General features: G+C 33.0%; 1 protein-coding gene across 1 annotated transcript in view; it reads right to left on the reverse strand.

The window, feature by feature from the left end:
* Window positions 1–8,760: 8,760 nt before the first annotated feature.
* Window positions 8,761–26,916, reverse strand: part of LOC124363050 — a 35,414-nt gene continuing 17,258 nt past the window's right edge. The window contains exons 8-19 of the mRNA XM_046818116.1: window positions 24,374–24,482; window positions 23,367–23,542; window positions 21,239–21,428; window positions 20,491–20,679; window positions 18,787–18,888; window positions 17,761–17,891; window positions 16,570–16,762; window positions 14,850–14,940; window positions 12,832–12,957; window positions 12,127–12,240; window positions 10,673–10,756; window positions 8,761–10,171 (exon numbers count right to left, since the gene is read on the reverse strand). Coding sequence (XP_046674072.1) covers window positions 10,034–10,171; window positions 10,673–10,756; window positions 12,127–12,240; window positions 12,832–12,957; window positions 14,850–14,940; window positions 16,570–16,762; window positions 17,761–17,891; window positions 18,787–18,888; window positions 20,491–20,679; window positions 21,239–21,428; window positions 23,367–23,542; window positions 24,374–24,482 — 1,643 coding nt within the window. The 3' untranslated portion in view covers window positions 8,761–10,033. The remainder of the gene's footprint in view (window positions 10,172–10,672; window positions 10,757–12,126; window positions 12,241–12,831; window positions 12,958–14,849; window positions 14,941–16,569; window positions 16,763–17,760; window positions 17,892–18,786; window positions 18,889–20,490; window positions 20,680–21,238; window positions 21,429–23,366; window positions 23,543–24,373; window positions 24,483–26,916) is intronic.

Below are 26,916 nucleotides of genomic sequence, written 5' to 3' on the forward strand. Positions count from 1 at the left end.
TGGTCCAAGGAAAAATGTATTGATTTCGGGTTCAAAAGGTCAAACGTCAGTCCGTCATTCCGTCTGTCCGCCTATGCGATAACTCTTTATAGAAAGGTCCAAAAGACAAGGAATATAGGTATATCTTGGTTCAAAGAACTGTATTGGATTTTTGAACCAAATATTCAAATAGCAGTTCGTCCACGCGATAACTCTTTCGATACGTTACCTAGGGTCCTTCGATATTCCATTGTATCAGTTTATTCATATACTGATACACTGTTTATTTCTATTTTTATTTATTGGCCAAGATTTTCTGGAACCACAAATGCTGAAAATTATGAGTCCAGGGTATATAAAGCTATCTTTAGCCTCTTGCTTGCCACGATAGTTTAATGTAGACTGTTGTACATTTCCAGCCAACTATGAAAATTCTGAGAATCACTTGACAATAATAAACTTGCGTGAATTACCACCCGATATTTAGAGAAAATATTTAACTAATTTATTCATCCTTCGCCCTCTTACCATTGGTTTCCCAAAAAGACTATTCAAGAAGTTCTTGACAAAAGCATGGATAGTGTAACGATCGTTTTATATTTTTAAAGCAATAACAAGCGTAAAAATTAATTAAACAAGAGGGTAAAGTACTCATCATTTTTTGTTCGCATTTATTATGTCAAACCTCTTTGGTTGTCATTATTTTTACGATTAATAAAATTGCTGATAAGGCAAGTTAGTTATAGGTACACGTCTGACTTTATAGGAGACTTCGCCTCAGGTGTAGTCAAAACAAAGACAACTCAATGAGGTTAATGACTATGAAAAGTCAACAGAATTTGGAAGTATATCCACTAACGCTAGGTCTGACCGTCGGATCGCGCTTTGAAAAGTCTTCCAGTGTGCCATCTGTGTTAGATTGTTTCTACTGTCTCTCTACCCCCATGTCCTGACGTGCTCGCCTCGCCCACTGCACTTTTCCTGACAGAAAGATAAAACAATAAATTTAACTTAAAGACGGATTTAAGAATAAATAATGTTTAGTTAAAGTAAGATTTAGTGTCATAACTTATTAGGCTATTCCATAATTCTATTTGGCATTCGTATTCCCAGTGTAAAAATCAATATGCTGGGCTGAATTGTACTCATAACTCAGACGTTAGACCAGGTGATCGGTTCCCAATGGCCGATTGACATCGTGTGATTGTCGGAAAATTCGGCATCGTGTGATTGTCGGAAAATTCGGCATCGTGTGAGATGTACGCTGCTCGGAAAGTGTACGTACCGTCGGAGTTGTTCGCGATATGACCTAGCGTAAGCGGCCTTTATATATATATTTATTTGAAAATCCTAAATATTTTCTTATACTTTCTGATACTTTATTTTTTACATTTAACCTATACATTAGTTATTAATACCTGATGTACACTAATGCATTTTTTTCTTGTTCTAAGAGAAATTACTCTACCTTATGTCGGCTAGTTATTAAATTGAAAAATATTGTTAAAAAAAAAAAAAATTCTTACATTGGCTATATCTGCGTAAAACGCAAATCCGGTTAAATTCCGATTTCGGCACCCAAAACTTACCTATTTTAGATGCTACTTCAATCGATGAAATTAACAAACAACATGCCAAGAAAATCAATATCTATAATTATTGTTTGAACAAGATTAGACCGTATTTGTGGTTTCTGAACGGGTTGGCGCTAATGCCTGCCGCTATACAGGATGGCGAAGAATTAAAAACATCCCTAGAGTCTGTACCTATTACGTAACAACACAAAATTCTGGAGGATCTTATTAGTAATCCCTGAGAAAATTAATAAATATTATAAACTCTGACCAACACACATTTATAGAAAAAACTTGTGTTTTAGGCACATGTATCGGAAATACATCTTCATTGCATTTTTTAACCTAAAATGTCTCTTCTTTTCGATCTAAAATCACCTAAATGAATTATTTCGTTGAAATATTTCATGGCAATATCCAAATTCATCCAAAATTTCTAGTATGTGGCTCATCCTTTCGGCTATTATCTTGTGGAACTAAACACTAAGAAACAGACACCGACTTTTCCAACCAACTAGCTTCGCTTCTTGATTAAGAAGAATGCTTCACTTTTGCTTGGTCAATAAAATTATATGATAAATTTGAAACAAAACGTACACACTAAAAGGTGTATTTATTTATTACGAAGCATTATTAAAACTACATAGCCATATTTTCCTCAGCTTCAAAACAAGACATTTTTTAGTTGATATTTAAAAATTATTATGCGAACAAAGCGCACGGCGAATAAAGCGCACTTATAGATGTTTGCAAAAAAAAGCGCACAAAGGCCAATGTACCAGTCTGGAGTAGGGGTTTCGAAACCAGGAAATGAATACTTAAAGCTGCTCGGAGGTGAGTCATCGCCCAATACAATAGTACAAAGGATGAGCCACATACTAGAAATTTTGGATGAATTTCGCTATCGTAATAAATATTTCAATAAAACAATAGTTCAGAAATATTCCTCCTGACCATCCACCACAGTTCACCCCACTCTTCAGGTGTGTCATCACGTACAATAACGAGGGGCATTTCCAATCGGTACTTCCCGACCTCACATCATGTTCCAGACCGTCCAACTCTTTCGACGTCAGATCACGTTTAGGACAGGGAGGAAAGGACCGATCGGAAATACCCCTGTCTATCAGGACCCGCACTTCTGGCTAAAAACGAAAAACATCCCTCGAGATGGAAAATGCACAGGTGGGTTCTAGTTTAGATTTCATGTGTCTGTCCTTTATGGCCACAACCAGCTATGTTTCCCAAGACACCAATTTTGTTCAGAAATCGTCCTTGGTAACAGAGCTTTGTGGGTGCACCTGTTTTAATCTTGTCTTGGTGCTAACATTGAGGTTGTTCCTAACGAATATTTTCACAACAGATTCGATCTACTTTTTCAGCGCATGTCACGAAAACAATCCAAAACAAGATGTCTCTTTGAAGTTAGTAACTAGGGCAAGTCAAAAGACCGCTTTTGTATAGTGTTAGGATTTACTAGTGTTGAGTTAATGGTAATACTAGATCTAGCCGTCGGATCCCACTGTTATCAGATATTCCAGTGAGACTTTTGTTTTTCTTTTCTTTTCTGTGACAAAAACCATACCAAAATCAAATTAAATAGGAGCACAAATTAATAGTACGCTAGGTACAACTTTGAAAAACTGTTCATAGAACATAAATTAAAATTATAAAACTCAAAGTTGCTTCCCTTGGTTAACTATAAGTTACATTAGTTTACGAATTAATTATTTAATCATGATTAATCATTATTTGACTTTGCACTCTAAAACAGTACAGATTTGAGTTTATTGTTCAGAAAACTAATAATTTTATTTTGAAAATAAAACAACATAATATCATTTAAAATGTGCCGTGATAATTGTGAACAAAATTACATAAATCGTTTTTTTTTTTTATTTATCCAACATTTTGCTCAGGAGACACTAAGGGTTATATATAACTTAAATATCAAGTGTATTTATACCACCAAGCAAACAATGTTATGCCTTTTATAAACCATTCTATAATGTCAGTAAGCAGTTAAAGTGCGTGTTTAATTTACCGAGTAAACAAATGAGATGTCGATGAATAAAGGTTGTGTAGGAAGCTCGATTGTGCAGGCTCCTATCAGATGCAGCGTTATTAATCAACATTTATTTTTTAAATCCAATAAATGCATTACATCTTGATATTTCCAAGTGAAATTAAAGAATCTCCCATTCCAAATTAATCGTTGGCGTGGTTTGTAACTAAACCCACCACTGTTGGAAATATACCTTTGGAAACCGCTCTATAACACATAAGGTCATTGAAGAATACCATTTCAGGAATATAGCTATATTTTAACAACTACATTAAATGTAGGAGATATCCACATTTTATCTTAATTTGATAGGATATTAAAAATGGGCTTCCAGGATATACCTTTCTGTGAATGTACAAGAATATCCTCGTATATCTTGACGTTAGCTCAGAAACGCTGAGGAGGATTTATATTGCAAAGAGAGAGAACCGTATCGAGACTACATTGACAATTGTCTTGAGTGTCTGTGTTGTCAAAAGCACCTTTGATGTTCAGAAAGACACTCATGGCTAATTCGCTTCTAGCGCCTTCTCAATTCAGTATACTAGGGCTGAGTCGTATGATCTTCCTGGAGTGTAAGCATGCTCATTTGGATATAGAGGGCACCCCTTGAGAAATCCCTCACAAACAAACCTAGCAATCATCTCCATGGTTTGGAGAAGTAAAGGCAGACATAACGGCCAAAGACAGGTCGATCCAGGCTAGATCTCGTCTTCTTCGGTATAAATACATCCCTGGATACTCTCCAGGATAGAGCAACATACCCGAGTGCCACAGAGGCCCTAAACAGTCTACACAGCCGGGGACCGAGAATATCTTATCTGTTGCAAGCAAACCGGTCTTTAATAATATAATATATATTCTTTAGTATTTTATATTAACTTAAGAAATGTATACAATGTTTTGTACAAGATGCTGCACAGGCTCGCACGCACTATTTACTATATTATTAAGGTAGACTCTAAGATCTGTACTTTTTATGTATTGCTAAACCATCGCAACTGGATAAAGATGGATTAGTATTTTCAAATAAGTAGTTTATAATTTCAGTGTAATTATTTATTGAAAATAAATCATTATTTCATTTCATTATTTCATTATTCCGTTCCCCCCAGAAGATTTGTAAGGACTAACGAGTTGATTGCCTACTCGATGCTTCTGAAGGATATCACAGACAAACTCCATTGTGAGTGAGTTGCACGCCCTGCAAGTCTTCTTCTACAGCTGTTTACAATCACTGGACTATTTGTCAATATGTATATATATATTCTAGTATAAACTTATCTCTGCTGTTTATATTGGTGCTGCCCTACGCCTCTCACTATGCGAGTTAACATCGCAGCCAATCACCAATTCCACACTACTTTGGCATGATCCACCAAAGCAGTCGTCTCTCTGGAGGGTGCAGAATCCACATCATCGTCAAGAGTGGTGATGTCCTTGTAAAGGGGTATACAGATGACGTATTGTAATTCATGTGAGTGCAAAGTTCAACATAACAGTCACGGAACTGATCAATGCAGCTCTAAACATGGTGGGAAATGATTCAGGAGAATGCTTTGCACATGATTTCTGATCAGATGCCTCAAAAGATTTTCCTTTAACATACCCTTCAGGGTTACAATGCCTTGTAGAGAGGCTTCATTGGAGGGAAGGAAATCACTTTCATCAGAAGTGTTTGAATTGTTTAAGGATGGCTCTAAAACAAGAATTGGCACAGGTAATGGGATTGTGGGTTTGAGACCATCCAGGGAGCTAGTGGTCCTTATGGGTCCGATCCCACAGTTTTTCAGGCAGAATTCATACCATTATGGAATATGCTCATGAGAATCTTCGTCTCCGATATAGGAATAAGAAAATTAGTATTTTCAAAGATAGCCAGGCAGCACTGAAGGTGTTGGACTCTCATGTGTTGAACTCCAAACTTGTCTGGGATTGTTATAGTAATTTCTTCCCTTGGCAGTATCAACAATGTGACTGTTTGTAAGGTTCCTGATAATGAGGGAATGAAAGAGCTGATGCCTTGTCCAATTTGGGCCAGCATCTGAAATGACCTCAACCCTTCTGTGGTATTTGTAGGTGTGAATCTTTTGAGGCTGTTGTGAAGTCAGTTTACACTGTACATAAGTGAATGTGGAGACCTCATTCGAGTCTGAGGATGAACAGAATGTGATCCTGCAGTCACCCTCCCCAGGCTGGCATCATCTCTCCTTAAAGACATTGTTGTCTTCTCAGGTTTTGAAATCACAACACATAGTCACATGAGAAAGCATCTTCACAGATTCAGCATTTTCCGAGAGGACCCACTCTGTAAAATGTGCTATGGGTAGTAGGAAATGGCTGAACATGTTAGGAGGGGATACTTGTCTATATGATGGCACATTTCCTGACCAACTGAAGTTATCAAAGGTTGTACCTGTTTATAAGAGGGGAAATAAGGATACAGCTAGCTATAGACCTATATCCCTGGTCCCTGTCATATCAAAGATTGTGGATGTGGTAATTAAGAAGCAGATTGGTTTTTACTTTGAGACGAATCAGTTACTGACACCTACTCAGTTTGGTTTTAGGTCTGGTATGTCTGCAGTTGGTGGCCTTGTTGATTCAATACTTGAAGGCTATGAGAACTAAGCAAGGCCTTCGACTGTGTTGATTGTGGCATTCTTTTGATAAAGTTAGAGCATTCTGGGGTTACTGGTACCGAACTGAAACTCTCTGAATCCTACTTAAATAATTGTTCTCAAAAACTTTGTGTCAATGCTTCTTTTTCTGATGTTGTTCAGGTTAAACATGGTGTCCCACAAGGATCTGTTCTTGGCCCTTTTCTCTTTTTGATTATAGTTAATGACATCCCTGATAATTTATCTGCTAATGTGTTGATGTTTGCTGATGATGTCACATTTTTTTAGGTCTGATAGCTGTTATCGCAACTTGTGTGATTATTTGTCAAATATATTTTTAAGTGAAGCAGTTGAGTGGTATGCACCAAAAAAATTCTTACTGAATGTTGAAAAAATTCAAATCAAATAATAAATTTCTCTGTAAATAAAATAGCCTTCTCAACAGCAATTATGATAATGTACAGCCTGATAAGTTGTTAGCCATATCAATATATATATATATATATATATATATATATATATATATATATATATATATATATATAGATCCAAAACTATTGTGGCATACACATAATAGAACATGTCAGTAATACACTGGCAAAAGTAGTGTACCTGATTAGAAGATTAAGAGGAATTGTACCTTCAATCTTTTTTAAAGCAATGTTATTATGCTTTCTTTCACTCTGTCTTGCTATATGGTATTTTGTACTGGGAGAATGCCATTGGTATATCAAATGTCCTAATGATACAATGGAAAGCACTAAGAACCCTAACCTTCTCTGGGCCTATTGATCATTGCAGACCATTGTTTGTAAGAGAAAAAATATCCTAACTGAGATCAACTTGTATATTTGTATGTTTATGTCATGTTAAAAATAACTAGGATAACCACTTCCTAGCTACTGATGTGCATAACCATTTTACCAGGTCTAGTCATTTAATTTGTGTGCCTCACCATAGGCTAAGTAAAACCATGTCTTCCCACAATGTTATGAGCATTAAGTTATTTAATAGGCTGCCACCAATTGTTCATCACACAAGTTATGTTAGATTTAAGAATGTTAAATATAACTGGCTTTTAGTAAATCCATTTTATGATAAATTGTTTTTTAATTTTACTTTTAATGAGACAACTATTAAATTAATTTGAATTGAATTAAATTGAACTTATAACCTTAGACCTTAAACTAATTTTTTATTTGATTTTAATACAAGGTTGTTTACTTGACAAAGCTGTTACGACATAGTAACTTTCATAAAAATGTTCAGTTCTGACATACAACTTTCAATGAAAGTTGTTGTTTAACTGTGATATTAGGTTAAATTAGATTTAAATTTGATATGTGACTCTGCCTATTGCACCCCATGTTTAATGGAAATAAAGAATTTATTGTATTGTATTGTATTGATAACTACGCCATCTTTACTAGTCTGGACAAAGGTGGTGAATGTTCCCCAGAAGGACCTGATCGGTTGTTTTCGGCTGTTTGTAGAACTACTGAAACTCTTAACTGGTTGGCCTCATGGTATACTTCCAGAGTGCACAACAGGCCCTTGAGGGTTAAGTGCATGGCAATGGGCTGCCCCTTAGAAGAATATCCAAAGGTAGTAGAGCTGTAGATGGCGCAGCAGTGACAGATTCCCTCTAATATTATTGATATACACAAAACTATGTAAGTTACAGTGCATCTCCCGCATTCAGATAACCCTATAATGGCACGACTCACGAGTAATATAACATAATATTATACTTATTTTGAAGCTTTGTTGATATTTTATTATGAATAGGAAACATTAAATTAAATTTTGCCGCTCTGTGCATGGCACGTGCCTAAATACTATAGCATCACACTGTACCAAAATTAGATATTTTTTATATAGTAGTTGTGAGTACCACATGTGACATTTTTTTGGTCTAGATTAGAAAATACAGCTTTAGATTGTTCTTGTTTTGCTAGAAATTATGCATTCAAGAATCCTGTTGCACTAGTACCCTGTTGCTTACTTAATTACTTGAAATCACTGAAATCCACTATTCAAATTTAGTTAGCAGTAAAAAAATTTAAACATCATTGTTGCCTTTATTTTGCAAAAAATATGACTCATAAATTATCTGACAAAGATTTAAGTTAGGTTGTAATTAATTTTAAAATAGTTTTAAAGTCAAGTAGAAAAAGCTAATACATAAATCAAATAAAAAGTTCATTGATTAGTGTTGTAATGAAAAAATTCATGCTACCCAAGTAACTGATGTTTTGCTTATAATAAATTATACTAATTTTTACTATCATTTACAGTGTAATAAAAATTATTCTTTAAAACTAATATTTAATGTGTTTTTCTGGTTCTTGAATGAATCTACATGCTCAGTTTAGCATCAAAGGGGAAGACGAAATATCATATAGGAAAAAACTATTAACAGCACTAGTGATGGAAATATACTATTTTAAACTAAACAGAACCTAAAATTACTGACTTACTGTATAACAGATAAAGAGGAATTAAAAATAAAATGACCATCTTTCTCTGAGAGCCATGTATATTTTTCAGCTCTGTTCACAACAATATGAATCAACAAAATATCCACAGATTTGTTACATATCCAGGTTTTAGCAATATCTTAATGAATTTATAATGGTACGCAAGATATCAAAAGATAATGTGACAATTTGTAATCAGTAGATGTAATAAAATTAACTTTCTCAGTAAACAATAAGAATACATTATCCAGAAAAATATAACTAATGCACATTCATGTTAAGTGGAACTGGAAATACAATAGACTAATATTAAAATATCACAATTTCATTGTAAAAAGAAAACAAATAAAAATTAACAGTACAAATAGTTTACATTTATACATTTTGAGTGCAAAACATAAAATCAATTATGTTATATCTAACATTCAAATTTGAATGATTGGAGTAACAAAAAATATAAAGTTAAACAACAAATAATAAATATTGTTTGATACATATATTTACACAAAACAAGATAAAAGGTGATTTTAAAGTCTCTTCCTCCACTTACAGATTTTAATTAACAAAATTTCACAAGACTGGTAATAAATAATTTTAAATACTTTTGTATGGATTTCCAAATCAATTCCCTGGCGTTCTATATTGTATGGACATAATGCAAAACCTAACAACTAATATTTTGTAATTTTGTATCAAGTAACATTATTTATGAAAGCATAAATTAATTTATTACTTAACAGATCCTTTATTTCTCTTTGGAAAATACAGCAATTATCATTTAGGTAACAGTCTGTGTTGACAGTCTGTTGTTGTAAGGTCATAAAACAGTAAAGAAACAAGGTTTGGCCAAATTAGCATTAACATTGGGAGGAAAAAGGGATTTTAACACCACCCAGAAATGGTCGCAATATACCACTGCTAGCAAACCCGGCTTTATCAATGGCAACAAACTAGCAAAAATTAAAATTGTAAACATGTTCAGTTCATTAAACCTATTTGCCTCATATTTTTAAATCAAATTTACTTCTATCTTCGTGACATACGCTATCATCTAAATCAATCAAAATCTTTGAAATTTTAGATACTTTTTCAGAACGATACTTGAATAAAAACACTGTATTAAATGTGATGAAATAAAAGTGCAAAATTAAAATGCCATCAACATTGTAAACAAATTGCAACAGTGGCATATCCTATAGTTATTCTATTTACAATCAATTAATATATTAATCTTTTCTATACAAGTGATTGTTTTACATGTTATGAAAACAAGGCTATGTACACACTATAATACAAGGTGTAAGTGATCTACTGCTATCGTCCATCATGCTGCTGGTAGAGCTCGGACAAATCATTGGCCTGAAGGCAGGTCACGTGAGGAGCCATCACCAGTCCACACTGTAGTCCTGCTGCTAACCATGTGAAACTGTTGTAGTTAGTGTTCCACGTGACCTGTATAAAACATAATAATTATGTCATGAAGGTGATCTATTGCTATCGCCCATCGTGTAGCAGGTAAAGCTCGGACAAATACTGAAGGCAGGTCACGAGGGGGCCATCATAAGACCGCACTGTAGTCCTGCTACTGGCCATGTGAAATTGCTGTAGTTGGTATTCCCACATTAATTACCTATATTACACACAATCACTGTACCAGGAATTTGTAAGTAATCTACTGCTATTTCCCATCATGCTGCTGGTAGAGGTAGCTCTACCAATCCTCTTCAAAAATTAATCACCATATATAGACTTTAAACAATTACTGATTGTTGTCACAATGTGGAACAAAGAGCCAAAATTCTTTGATGGTTCTTAATTTTATATACAAGAACAGGTGAAGTCAGGAACCAGTTTAGAATGAAACATTAAGAATTCCAATATCCAGCGGACAAGGACTCATATTTACACAGTTTTTCTGAATGTTCAACATTTATATCAATATAAAATAAATACCTTGTTTATGGAGAGAATTGGGTAATTTTCCATTGTATCAACACTGGCTTCTGTTGGTTTTTTGACTGCACCGGCATTCCCTTTCTGTAACATAGAACAAAATTGTATACATCAAATTTAAATCTATATAAGTGGCAATAGCTTAATTTCATTTCAATAAAGATTGGTAAACAATAAGTATTTTTATCACTTTACTTCCAGAAGCATGTTAGCCCCGCCATTGAAAACCTTTAATGAAATTATATGTTTATAGTAACTGACATAATTAAATAATAAAACCAGAATAACAATTTCAGTTATGGGGAATTGCTATTTATTTTGCAACTATGAATAGAACTGGGCCAACACCGTATTAATCCATTGACAACTAAAGGCTGTCTTACCCAGTTTTTTTGTTGTTTAAAATTGGATGACGATACGAACTAGAAAGGCTAGTACGATTTCGGACATTTCCTAGGACAATAGGATTCCAGAGGATACAGACTTGTCCAGTATAATTGTCTTACTTATATCAGAATGGAATTTTTCTAAAACTACCTATATTTCATCACGCACGCTGATTAGATTCACAATACCCACGAAGAAACATTTATCTGTGTAAGGAGTGAAATCAGATCCCATCTTAAGGAAAAGTAAAGTAATAAAAAGTCTGTAGACCCTTAAAAAAATCAGCAACATTCTCCAGGTTTTTGTGTATTTTGTATGCATCCGGTTTGAAATAGCTCTTAATCCCACAAACTTGGAGATTTGGAGTTTTCTTAGACAGCCATACAAACTTGAATAAAATTCAAATACCCTATTGTTATTATGCACATAACACAATAGACAGTGTCACAACTAACTTAAAAATAAAATTATGTAAACAAAAAAAAATCAAAATTAAAATCACAGTTTTAAAATACACATTAAACTTAGGATCACAGCAACCAATATTGCTAATAATAAAAATACAATGACACAAATCATGTATAAGACAAATATAAAACCAGTTTTAAAACAGAAGTCTAGGCAGACAAATTTGGTAGCCAAAACACGAGTTGACAAAACAATTTATCCCACATAGTAAATACAGTTTTAAATTATAAATAAATTAATACTAAATTACAAGAAGATAACAAATAAATAAATAAATAACAATAAGTAAAACAGAGCCTCAGAAATTATGACAAAAGAAGTATATAACAATATTATTATATTTATTTATACATAACAATATATTTAAATATATAGTCTGAATAAAACACATGAGTCAAAAACTACCTTAAACAATAAAATGGATTGACTACAAGCCAAGAATAAAATTTGTGTTTAAAATCATTGTAACAATATTTGGTGATAAGTAGTCTCAAACAGTTGTAGACCTTCAAAGCGATTACTGTGCGACTATTAATTTTGTTTTATTTATTCTATAAAAGCTAACAATCCCATAACACTATTTGTCCTACAATACTCACAAAGCTGATGTCCAGTCCTACGTTGTTCACACAGTCCTGGTACCTCTCACCGATCTCCACATTACCCTTAACGTCACTGAGGGGTTGGACGGAACACATTATCAGGTCATCTCTCTGAAACATTCAAACCACACAATATGTCATATACACTTCACTTTTTCCCATATAACTAATGGACATCAATTTTACAAAGTCATTAAAATACAAAAGAGGAATTAAAGATGTATTGTTGTAGCAGCCACACTTTGTGGATAGTAAAGAAAAAAGTAAAGTAAAGATGTCTTATTTTACCAGGCGAAGTTAGGGCTAAGAAGCCCTCTCTAACACTTAACCTGGGGACCAACGGCTTAAAGGTGACTTCCGAACCACCACCAATGGCCGGGCAGGCGGGCCGCTTGCAAGGACAGGATCGCTCAGCTGTCACCCATCCAAGCAGCAGTCCCGCTCGACATTGCTTGATCTGGTTATCTTCCGATAACCGTTGTACCCGCTACACTACGCCATTGGCAAAAAAGATTTGCCATTGGCATAGTAAAATGTCTTTATGTAACCAACCACACATTGACCTTAGTAACTTTCTATGCTTTTCTACCACAGGGATTATCAGATTATTATATAAGGCATGAATTTTACATAATACATTTTAATGGAAAATCTAAAAACAATTATCCATCTAATTCTTAGCACAAGGTATAAAGAACTCACCATTGAATTGGATTTGACCTTCTTGGAATCCTCAGTGACTAAGAGTTGGCGGCGAAACAGTACAGTCAGTTTTCCCATCTCACTCCCACATGCAATGGCATTGATCCACTCATTAAATGAGACACCCTGGAATAAATAAAACATATAATCTTTACATATTAGATCATATTTATTAACCAAATATTTTTATTTTTTAGCTGTTGCCAATGTCATATGTTGTCTTAAGAGCCTTCTGAGCTGGTGGCCATCTTGGTTTTAACCTCAAAAAAACAATTATAAACCTCAAACACTTTTATGCCCTTATTTTTAATTTTAGAATTAAGGGAGATGTATCATATTAAAAGATTAATAGCATCCAAACGCTTATTAGTTTCTTTGATACTTTACTGCTTGTTCTGAAAAAGTGTCAACATTTTTATCCTACATCATTTAAATATTCAGAAAAGACAAAATTTACAAGATAAATTAAAAGTGTTTGGATGCTTATTAATGAGATGTCTCCAACAATGCTTTGACACAAAATAAAAACATAAATGTTTGTGAAGTTTAACATTGTACTTACAAGGTAACACTCAAGGTCGTTTCACTACAGCTGTCTCGTTTAAACTGTTCTCAGTGGATGTTTTGACACATTTATAAAAAAAAATGTTTAACCCTTTTAACCCCGACGTCCGTACTATACGGACGTCGTAAAAAATGGCGTCAACTCCCGACGTCCGTATAGTGCGGACGTGCACTTTTTATTACTTTACTGGCCACCTATTTCACCAAATGCTTTGAAATTTCACAGACTTGTGCACAAAGACATTTTGCATCGAAATATATTAGTTTGTAATGGTTTGACTTCGTATTTTGTCAGTCTGTGACTGAGCAATTGCAGTTTGTCTCGACTGACTGCTCACGCTTGTTGCAGTCAGCTGTATATCACGTGGTTGTGAATATTCCGTTTTCTTCACAGTTTTAGGTTAAAGCAGTGTAAAGTACGGCAGTTAAAGTGTAGTTTATTATTTGTTTGATTTCAAAATGAGTAAAAGACATCGTTCAAAGTTTCCCGTAAGTGAAAATACACTAATTAGTAACCTAGTTACAAAAATTGATGTTACTCCACTTGTAAATAAGGTAGGCCTATAATTTTTGTTTCCTTTTATTAAGGATTAAATATATCATAAAGTAAATGGGTATTTTTGTGTCAAATATTTTTTTATCTATATGGTTTCCATGATCAAACTTGAAATGTTTTCATTTTTATTTATTTTTTATATGTGTATATGTATGTAAAAAAAAATTTCTTTCAAAATAATAATTTTATTTGTATATTTCTGTAAGCTACATGTATAAAGAAGTAAAACAAAAAAAGAATTACCTAAATATCTTAATAAATAACTGAGTTATGAATTTTTTACAAAACCCTTACATTTTGTCTGAAAATGGCTTGGGATTTCTGGCACATCACTTGATTGAATGGCCGGGGTTTAAAAGGGTTAATTTGTATGTAATAAAATTAATTCAGTATTGTGGATTATATTATTAACAAAATATTTAGTTTTTGTATATTATCTAAAATATTTTATAAATTGTTGATATTTAATAGCTACTATTCTGAAAAATACTGTTGTTTGACAGCTACTCAACAAATTTTGGTTGTTTTTAAAATATTTTAGATTCCAAAATTCATTTGATACTTGGTTCACAGGGATTCTATTCGATCTGATTCAATCTCAAATTTTACTATTCAGAAACCAGTAGTGTGTAGTGTTACAAATAAACATGGCAGTATTCACTTATTGTTGGTGAAAGCCGCATATCAATGTAGTGGCACAGAATGACAGCATATTTCAGTTTGCATCGTCATTGTACACTTGAATGTTAGTCTAGTCATTAATTTAAAATACACCCTTTTCCTTGGCAGTAATATTAGTATACTACTAGAATTTAATTTATTTGTGACTACCTACAGTACTGCATGGAAACAAGTTTCCTTTTTTTTTTTCAAACATTCATTATTTGTTGATGCTTACCCATACGGTGCCAAGTTGAGGATAAAAGTTGGTGTTGTTGCTAGTAAACGTCTCTCGGTAACTGTAGCCCATGATGTGCGTTGAATTTGTGCTGAAATAAAACAACTAATTAATAAAGTTGAAAATTAATCTTTTATTTGACTTTGTGAAGAGCAGCAACAATTTACATTGATAGCAAATTTCCACAATTGGCATTAATAGCTTAGACAACTATTACAAATAGTAGTTTTAAAACAATTAACTGCACTCTAAATTATGTGAGCAGAAGAAAAATACAAAACAAGGATGGAAATCCAGCCAAGCGGTTAAGGGGGCTGGTATTTATGGTTACTTACAACTATTTTGCAGATTAAAACTTAAATTTTAACTGTAAATTTAAATGAAGACCAATCTGACAAACATTTCTCGGATTAAACCAAGAATAAATCATTAGTTATTTTCTAAAATATATTGAGAAAGATAACATTTTTTTTTTTGTAAAAAAACAGTAATCTTCTGAAACTCACGTTTAGAGTTACTGTTTCCCTCATAAATAAATAAACTATCAGAGCTACAGCTACCAAATTGTTATGGATTATTTAGAACATGTATACATATGATATGAACTACAGTCATCATTGTGAGTTCAATATAAACGTATTTTTGTTTATAAAAGAAATTACATTAAGATTGAAGCTCAAATGTTTTAAATTGATTTTAAAACTGCTTTTCATATGCAAGCAGGTCAACAGAAAGATAATAAAAATTGTTCTGGCAGCACTTGGTATAAAGTAAAAATTACCTTTCTTATTTATCTCAAAGAGTAGTAAAATTTTTACCAAAAATTCAGTATTTCTCAAAAATTGTTATAACAAATATAACTTACATATTTTTATCTTTCTCATTTTTAATTACTATGACTTATTCTGGGTTTAATCTGAAAATTTTGTTCAATTGGACTTGATTCAAATTTACAGTAAAATTTTAAGTTTTAATTTGCACAATAGTTGTAAGTAACCATACCGTCCCGCTTAAGGCATCAAATTAATTTAATATGGATACCTTAAACAAACTCAGATATCCAAACCAACGACAGTAAACGATTGATCCGAGTTTCCTAGATTACCTATCCAAGTGCTTATCTCTATCATTCCTTCCCTCCTAAATCCTTTTCCACCTTAGTCTACTCTATGTTCATTTATATTGTTGGAAATGTTCAAAAACACATGCAATAAGTATTTTTAAACTTTAAAAAATTATATTAAAATGAACACACCCACACGATTTCAGGCTTGTTCATTTGAAAGTGTTCATTGTAAAGCCTCAAAAACTAACAAACTCTGGACATTAAAACCATTATTAACTATGAAAGGAAACTGAGCTGAGTCTTTTAACTCTAAATCAATTGACACACTCAAACAACAAAATTTAACATTTTTATACAATTAACAACCAATTTCCATGTGGCTTTTACAGTAATCCAAATTTGAAAAAAGAAAGACTGGAGTGAAGCAATATTTACGATATTACTATTCAACATAGAAACTGCCGTTTCAATTGAAGACTAATCGAGTTCAAATATTGATTTTTCATGCAATAACAGGTTAAATTAGTGATAGTGCAATGGATCAGTGGCTATTTACTGACTGCCAATCACAACCTGTCTACAGTTGATTTCTATTGATAAAGTAAATTCTACACACACAAAATTTGAAATCATTTATGTGGTATCAATGCCTACCTGTATACATCATCAAAGGCATTGATAGATGTCATCCAAGTGCTGGGCATGACTGCATCGGTGACGCTAGCCTTGCGCAAGGTGTTTACAGGCGCAGTGGTATCGTCCAGCCGCCAGAACTTGGTGGCCCGATCTAGTGATGATGTCATTAGGTGAGCCCTTGTAGTCTCCGCGGTGGGCGACAAACTTACAGCTGGAATACAAACAAAATGAGCACCTGTGCACACCACCTTTTTCTCTTGACTCAAAATTAATTATGCTATGTTCATTCACACATGTTTAACAGGATCATAGGAATATCATAGGTGTACTCAAGGGGGGGGAAGGTTTTGGATTATAATACCCCCATTGATACAAAGATACAAGATATATTTTAACTTACGTTAAACTGAAAGTATTCACAATCAGACTATATATCATATCTCACTTTTCTTTTTATTTGATTAGATATTTTAACTATAAAAACACAAGACTTGTGCTTAATAATTTTTCAGAATGTGGAGTCCAACAGTACTGGTAGGGGCTGACAAAGTATAATACAGCCAATGCGCATCCACTATAGACTTTGGAGAGCATAATTGGAGAGTATAATATGCTCTCAGATGGTTGTCCAACTTACAATTCTTAATATTACTAGCATTTAAAATAGTATAGGAGAGTGATCTACTACCCCAGCTTGACTGGGAGGTGCGGAAAAGTTGTAGTAGTAACCCCTCTTCACCCTTTCGGACATCCTAGATGTGCCTATGAACAGGATTAAACCATTTGCCTTGCATATTTCTACAGCTTTAAGAACCCTTGTGAGTCAATTTTTACTTCATTATATTAAAATAGTACTATATAATTCATTGAATATTTTGTTTTCCTTTTGTTGGATTTTGAACAATTTCAAACTCAGAATAATAGTGGGTAGTTTTATTATATTTACAATTAAAAGTGTCAAGCTCTCTACATACTAGACCAAATGATGTTAATGACAGCCAAAATATAAAATTTAGTTACCATAAATACATATATAGTAATATATCAATTAAATAATCACTTTCATTTTATAATATTCGGTTTGTTTTTAAAAGGTAGTTTATGATCAACTAGTTTGTGATGAAAGTGGTTCTGGCGGTCTATAATTTAAGTATAAACTATGTGTATGTGGCTCAGTTACTACTTCTAACTTATGTTCCTATCGCTTACCAGTAACAGCGGAGAGGTGGGCCTCAAATACTTTGAAAGGGTAAATCACTTTCCCATCACGCAGTAGAGGCGAAGTAGTGTGCAAGTCCCACAGTGCGACCATACCATTGGCGAAACCTCCAACTATTATGCTGTAAATCATTACATAAATCAGCTCATACATGTTCTCATGTACTAATTTACAAGATTAGCAATCCATTATACAATATCTTTAGTCATAAAATATCTGTAAATTAAATATTGATAAATAATTGCTTAACATTTTGTACAAACTAATAAATTTTAAAGTATAATGTGCTAAATAATTAAATTTAGTTGTGAATAAAAAATAAAACTCAAATTCAATTAATGTGACTTTTGTATTAGTTATTGAATAAATTGATATACTTATTTTTTATTCCGTTTCAACTTGCCTTCTAATACTCGCTTGATTAATACTGATACTCAACATTTCATAGTACAGGAACTGAGAACCAACTTGCATTGCATACACAAAACGTCTTTTTTCTTGAACTTGATAAACAAATATTCGGTTGAAATGAGATGGTATCAAAAGGGTTAAAAATATGAAATGAAAGTTTTTTCTAACATCATATCCTCCCATTTCAACCTCTACCAAACCTAGCGTGGCTGGTGCTCAATTTCTTTCTTAGCAAATATTCTTCCAAATGATTACAACTAGTTGATGCATAAATACGCAACCAAACATGAAATTCTTAAGTGATACATAACAAAGGCACAGCTTATGGTGAAAGATAACTGGCACTGGGCTGTCAATTCACCGTTTATGATTCTAGTTCTTTTCGAAGATTAGTAACTTTTACCAGTCTTAGAATCAACTAGGAACTTACACTGAGAACCAACCTCATGAACAATGAGCTAAGCTTGCTTCTTGAAAGAATTTGCAGATTCAGTAAAACTGGAAGCCAAAGATCTTTAATCCATTAACGGACTAAGTTAATCCTTACTTTGGAGGTGTGCAATAAGATGTCACACTCAAGTACCTATGCAGCAGGAAGTACTAACCTGTGAGGTGCTACGGTGTGCCACTCTATACACTTGCACTGAGAGAGCATCTCACACCCAAGCTTCAACTCCATCACCGGCTCCATCTCACAGATTTTGTGCCTGAAGAGAATAAACACAAGTTAGTTTATTGGTTATTGTTGATTGTTATTACACATTTTAAACAGATTTTACTACAGTATCAGAGATAAACTCTTCAACTTAACCTAGATGTGATTGTACTTGAAGGTATGTGATTGTAATACTATATATCAATAGTTCCTAAACTTTATGAATGGAGAGATCCACTAATCAGTCTCAACAATTTGAGTTATAATACAATGATCACTGACTTCTAAATATTTAAGTAATAAATATTAAATGTATACATTTCCATTATTATTATTTATATTAGTTTCTATAATTTAGTCACTATCATTTTCACTACAATCTTGTATTTTCAAAATAATTATTTTCATTTTCATTTCATAATATTCTTAAGTGAAATCATGGGTTTATGACAACTGAAATAAGAAATAAAAATTCTGGAATAAAATCTTGCTTAATATCTACTTTTGTTCCATATCTCTTTGTACTTATGTTTTTATCGTTTGCTATTGTTAAATTTAATGTATCAATTGATTAATGAATTATTAATTTTATTAAAATTCAATTACTGGTTTTGACATTCAGTAAATTTGTATTAAAAGCTGTTATTGCATAATTTATTAAGTGCATTTTAGGTAAAGCCCAATGTACTAAATAAAGGTTGTAATTATAATCAACATAGACTAATTTTTTTCCAGGATTATATTACACTACGGATTGTTAGCTAGAAAAGATCTAATCAATTTATTTATTATCAAAAATAAATCCTTTTTTTAAATCCCATCAGGACGAACTAGTAGTGAACTGGAATAGGAATTAATATGAACCGTGCTTAAATTAAATTTAGAATCCGATGAGCTTTAAATACTGCTAATAAAAGATGCAGTAAGTTTTTCAATTTTAGGTTGGATTCATTAATAAACACATTAGTATTTTGTAGATTAGTTCAAACCAGTATTTTACCATATATTTTAGCCTCTTTGCAATGATTGTTTGGTGTTGGAAGTCTTTTAGTGTATTAAAGTTAATATAGCTACTAATAGTAGAGTATGAATTGATTTTGTAAATTTTAACAGCTTTTAAATTGAAGCTTAAGTAACCTAACCAGAAAAATTCCATAACAAAGGAAAGTTTGCAGAAGCAGGGATAGATCGAGACAATGCTTTATTTTGGATAACATTTGCATCAATAATAATGTGAAAAAAATTGATCGAACAGATAGAAAACAAAGCATTGTTACACACAACCTGGTTAGAGAAGTGTTTCGTTATTTTCCTTATCATAAATAAATAATGCTGTATGTTATTGTGGTTTATATTTCCTTTTTCATCTCTCCTAACCATATTTTTCATTAACGTTAACTTTTGTTAGTTCAAATAAGATGTCTATATAACAGTTTGTTTACGTTTCGGTAAAGCTGTTATTCTACTTTAAAAGCACATGGAAAACATAAACATGCGTAATGTTCCGTAACGCAAAACGAAAGATTTTTCCCAGTGCAATACATACACCCATAACCCGCCAAATGAAGTAGTCACTTCAAAAAGACATTCAGAAAATTTTATCCTATCTACAAACACATTACGAATGTCTTGCACGATATATAGTTGTACTGACTGGGAAGTAGGTTGATGTCGTGGAATGCTGTAGATGACAACACTGCCGTCTGAGCACGCAGCAGCCAGCAGACCCAGCCTGTTGTCCTGGTAGCAGCCGCTGGGACACCACTGCAGACCCCACACTGCACCCCTACTGTGGGCAATTCCCATCAGGAACTGTGGTTCGTTGTCTGACTCTGGTTTTGGGCTGGAAATGGTAACACAGCGACTGTTAGTGATTGTCCACAAATCACACTATTATTACTTTGCATACTGAACCATTTCCGCAGTATAAGAAAGATTTGTAAAATCTTGGTTGGAACCTCATTTGGGTCCCCATGATTTTAATTTTTTTTCAAAAATATGAGTTTATGAATATTATTTTTATACTAGCAACATAAATTTTACATATAACAATGAACTGTCAAATTAAAACTAAATGAACCATCAAAGCTTTAAGGAGACCCATTCATTTCCTTATAAACATGATAAAACAAGAGGAATCACAGTGAGTCAAAATTATACATATATTGTATATTACTGCTGATTTAATTACAATAATGATTTATTACCATACTTTATTCATTGTAAGTAATTATAAAACTATACACAGAATTATCCAATATTGCACAGTCATCTATATAGTCATTGGAGTTAAAGGTGAAAATTGGTCTTCCAACACATTTATAGATAAGATTCTCAAAACGGACTTTAAGGTAATGTAAATAGATCACATGGCCAGTGAGGAGGCAATGTTGATGACTCACAGGCAATTGACGAGCCGGCCAACGGCCCACACTTGGATGACACTGGGGTAGCTGTAGACGGCTGACATCTCATGTGTCAAGTTCATGTCAGGGTGTGAGGCTACGGCGAGGTACTGGTTGTCCTCCGTGTCTGGTACTGCAGCCCAAGCACATGCCCACACAGGGCCTCCCGTAAACATCACCGGCACTCCTATACACAAATAAACTCATCAGTAACAGTTGTAAGTCATTTTAATATTAATATTTATATAACAAAATTTAGAGTAACAATTTTGAGGGGAATGAATGTTTTCATTCTCATTTTCACATTCTCATTCATTCATTTTAGAAACCCTTAATGCTATTAATGAGATGGTCTCTAGAGTGGCGAGTGCTTTTGATTATTCACAGTTTACTGCTGCTATGTTCTGTGATCTTTGGAAGGCATTCGAGTGTGTCCAACATAAAATATTGTTCAAAAATGGCATTTTGACCGTATCCGAGATGGTGAATTGGGATGGTTAGGATCATACCTTACTGACCGCAGTCAAAATGTGACTCTTGAGAACGGGATTTCTTCTAAGAAATATGAAATAAATTAGTTTAGTGGTACCCCAGGATTCTATCTTGGGACCATTGATATTTTAGATTTACATTAATGATTTACCAGCAAATATATAAAACTATGTTTGACGATGATACTATTGCTCTCATTTCTAATCATGACAAAATCATATTGAATAGACTTATTTCTCAGGATTTCTTACAAATGAATAATTGGTTCAAAGTTAATGGTCTTTTTAACAGTTCTTTTATTCAACAGTGGAAAAATTCAGACAGACATTTTTCACCCAAATTATAGCAATATTTCCAGATCTGACATCTGCTTCCTTGATGCACCATTTAACATAACAAAAACTAACAATGCTAACAGTTTACTATGCATATGTATTAATATCTTAAATATAGCATCGAATTCTGGGCTAATTCAGTTGAAGTAAACAAGCTTTTCATAATTTAAAAAAAGACAATCCTCAAAATCAACCGTATTAACTATGATGCATTTTGAAAACCCAGTTTTAGAGACTTAAAAACTGCTTACTATTCCATCAATTTATATATACCAGACACTGGTTAAGAAAAACATAGCAAATTTCAATTCATTCTGAAGTAAACACAAAAATTTCACCAGACACAATAGTACTCTTATGTATCCTTTACACAAAACACAAGCCTTTGATGAATTGGCTGAGTACGGACGAATTCGTCTGTATAATAATTGCCTAATGATACCAAATTAAGAGAATTATTTGGAGGTTTTCCTGGGTTACTTCCTGGAAAAGTGTTTCTACACATTGTAAATAAATTCTTAACTGAAAAGTAATAAGTGTTTAGTAATGATTTAAATTCTATGTTCATGATGTGTTAGGGATTTTTTCTGTTTGCTGTCTATTTTTAAATTTAATGCTTAGTGTTTATTACATCATGTTTAAATCTATTAACTTATTTTATCTATACAAGTTATATTTTATTTATATGAATGCTTAATGTTCAATGTTTAAATTTTATTCTATATGTCTAATCTATACAAATTATATTTATTTACATTTTAATTTAGGTTAGGTCTTTTTAACAAATTGACATGAATTCTTTCATAATGTACTATAATTATTTTCTTTTTTTCAAGATTCTGTAACATATCTCAAAGATATTGTTAATAAAGAATTGTCTATTGTAAAGCACTTTCATTAAAGATTGAAATATAGTTTTCCAGATGAAGCCAAAGCCTGTAGTGAATTCAGAAAAAGCTAAGCAATGCTACTGAGAATGAAATATACATAGTAACTTAAGCTATGCCCAATGAACTCTGACCTAAAATATGTTGCTTTTATTATAAATACGGTTTTTAAACACCATAATATAATATTTGATAACAAATAAAGATGGTTTTTTTCCTCCATTTTTAACTGCATGCTTTGATGGTTAGTAAAATTCTATACTCTATAAGTCATGTCTTCCACTCAATAAATTAGGAACGACCATCAGACCAATGCCACTTTAGACAGTCAAAAACCAGACTGAATTGTTTTAGAAAAATACTTGAGAAAACTCATTATTGCTGTATGGTCTGAGAAAGTGGAATACTCACCGTCAACCAGAGTGGCCTGGAAGCAGTTAAGAGAGCGCCAGGAACCATCTGATCCACGGAACTTGATGGAAGATGCGGTAGTGGGGAGATACTGAGATACCTGACTCACTGCTAGAGCTCTGGCAGTTCCGACAGCATCAGGGAACAGTACATCACTCGTCAAGTTCTCACACCTCCTACAATCAGAACATTGAGGATCTTTTGGTGTTTTGGCCAATTAGCAACAATTAGTGACACAATTAAATATTACTCCTTAAATTATTTGTAACAAAAAAATGTTGAGTTAAACTAATGTTTAATTGCCAAATATGTCTAGTTTTAAAAATAAACTTTTGTAGTATGTAATTTCACTAAAATGCAAAATTATTATTGCCGCATAACTAAAAATCGAATACAGTAGTATTAAGTTTTAAATTTTCAGATTCAGCCAGATTCATAAGTACACCAAATGTTCTTTCTATCTATCTCTTTACCTCAAGACAGCCCTCTAAAACTGGCATCAAGTTCTTGAGGCATTAGAAAACAAAAGTTGACAGATTATAATTTTGGGGTTTCCTTTAGATTATTCCCCCAATTATTATTAAGAAAGTAATTATAGAGTCGTAAAATTACCTTCCTATTTTTTTTTTCTAACTAACATGAATTATCGGAATCATGGCATGAGCTGAGTACTTGGTCAAGTAAGTTATCCCTTTCTATTGTAACAAAAAAAAAACACTTTAATGGGGTGTATCACGAAATACTTGAAATTTACATACAAAATTGTTTGCCTTTTGAATATTCAGCTGATTCCAAAAACATGTTCATTGAAATCAGTTCATCTGAATCATTTGTCCAATATGAATAGATAGTGAAGGTATGGGGTACCTTTATGGTTTGAATAGATCACAGCTAGTCTGGTAGCAATGTATTTGTTTACAATAACTCTTCAATGTCATCAAGCCTACTCTCTAGACAATATTTGACTAATTAACAAGTGTTTGCAATTATTTCCAGGAATTACTTACATCTTATTTGTCCACAACAGGGCATCACTGAAAAAGAACCTCTTTGGGTGAGAACGACATTTGTACTTGATGAATCCATTTTGTAAAAATTTGAAAGGCAAAGACAAATCTGTAACAAAAGACATTACACGTTGTAATCTCTAGGATACAAAAATTGGCAAAGCAGAAAACATGCAGATAGATTTAATCAAGTATATTTAAATTATTGCATAACAAATTTTGTACTTGGATCCTTAATACTTGGACCCTCGTTCTTGTTACTTAATACGAGGTGTGTCCAAAAAGTAGTAACCGACTTTGACGTCTGGCATGAACTGACGTTACTCTGCGGCAACGGCAATCTGGTCCCCTTCAAAGTATTCCCCTCCACAAGCCACTACCTTATTCCAACGCTCCTCCCACTTCCGGAAAAACTCCTTAAATTAATTTTGCGGAATGGCTAACAGGTCTTTCGTCGCATTTTGTTTTATTTGTTCAACATCGTCAAATCTTTTTCCTTTCAAAGGAATTTTTAATTTCGGAAATAGCCAGAAGTCACAAGGAGCTATGTCAGGACTGTAGGGGAGGCTGTCGTAGTTGGTTGATATCGTGTTTGACCAAAAAACGCTGAATAATATTTGATGAATGAGCTGGCGCGTTGTCGTGGTGCAGGATTCAGTCACAGCTTGTCCACAGTTCAGGTCGTTTCCTTCGCACTGCATCTCGTAGCCACCTTAGGACCTCAAGATAATACTCCTTATTCACTGTCTGGCCTCTTGGAGCATATTCGTGATGAACACTATGCTGGAAAAAAAAAACTGTCAGCATTGTCTTGAAATTGCTTCGACTTTGTCATGCTTTTTTCTGCCGTTGCTCTTTGCGAGTTTTCCACTGTGAAGATGGAGCCTTTGTTTCAGGGTTGTAGCCATAAACCCATGACTCATCACCAGTAATAACTTTTTTAAATAGTCTTGGGTCACTTTTAATTAAATCCAGATTGTCCTGTGTGATTTTAAGTCGACAGTTCTTTTGGTCTTCTGAATAAATGAATAAATGATTTATTTCCAGTTTTTTATATAATAATACAATACTTGTAAATCGTTTGGAAATATTACTGGTCACTTGTACAAGTAATGTGACCATGCTAAAATAAAAATAAAGTACCACTGAATAACAAAACTAAAACGTTGAGTCTAGTGTCTCAAGAAAAACACATGTCGCTTACAACTGCAGTATCTGTATTAAACTTACATCTATGGTTATTTATATAAAGTAAGAAGCGAAAACTGATTATTTTTTATTCTATGTAGGCTTCTATATAAGGACAAATCATGGACAGTAAAAGACAATAAAGACAACTAAGGACAAGTACATAACATAAGCAAAAAAGAAGAACAAAAGATGGCCATGAAGAATAAATAATATAATATAATATATAATAATATAATAATAAAATACTTAAATTATTCCTAGAAGTTACAGAAAGGATACATTTATGCAATAACGTTAAATAGGAAGTTAACATCATGAATAGAAGAAAGGCAGGTAATTGTATCTCTGCAGAATGCCCTTAAGGAACAGCTATTTTTTACACTGGATGGAAGTTGATTGTATAATTTTAGGGCTCCTAAATAAAGAAAACAGTGACGAAAAATTGACTTATTTACCTTAGGAAGCCGGAAAATTCTTATTTAAAACATATCGGGTGTTATAATACAAGTTGTCAGTTCCCATATTTCCACTTCTGATAAAAAAAATCCTAAGAACTTTAAAAATGAAAAGATGTTGAATTGGTAAAATGTGCAGTTGTTGAAAAAGGGGAATGGAACTTTCTATTTTACGTTTTGTTTAAAATTATTCTTTAAGTAGTAGTAGTTTTGAGTTGTTTGTAATTTTTCTATTAAGTATTTATAAGTACCTCCCCAACATACCAGCCCATACTGCAGTCTTGAGTTTACCAGTGCAAAGTAAAGTGTTCTCAGAAGACTAATGCTACAAAAATTTCTTAAAAAATAAAACTTTCTTAATTGATAAATCTTATTTTACTATGCAGATTGTAATATGAGATTCAAATGTAAATTTTTCATCAAATATAATTCCCTAAGTATTTAAATATTGCTTACTTTTTCTAAAGCTTTACAGTTACAATTTAATAAATTACAAAATCTTGAATGAAATTTTAAAGGAACAGGTATGTTAAAACCATAAAAATCAAAAAATATGTATTTGGTCTTGTCTACATTGACCTGCATTCGGTTTGCTAAACACCACCCTCTTAACAGCAACAGATCATTATTTATTAGTTCACCAATTCCAAGAGAATCGCTGTTTGTGGGAATAAAAAAGAGCAATATCATCGGCAAAAGCACTGATTTTACCTTGAAAAATTGAGATTAAGCAAATCATTAATGAAAATTAGAAATAAAAACTGCAGAGAAGTAACTGAGCCTTGTGGCACACCAGATTCTACTAATTTTGGAGCACTATAAACATTTGCTATTTTTACCTGCTGTTCTCTACCCACAAGGAAACTCCTAAACCAATTTAATGCAATTCCTCTTATT

The sequence above is a fragment of the Homalodisca vitripennis genome, chromosome 5, assembly GCF_021130785.1.
Source record: "Homalodisca vitripennis isolate AUS2020 chromosome 5, UT_GWSS_2.1, whole genome shotgun sequence".
NCBI classification, from domain to species: Eukaryota; Metazoa; Arthropoda; class Insecta; order Hemiptera; family Cicadellidae; genus Homalodisca; species Homalodisca vitripennis.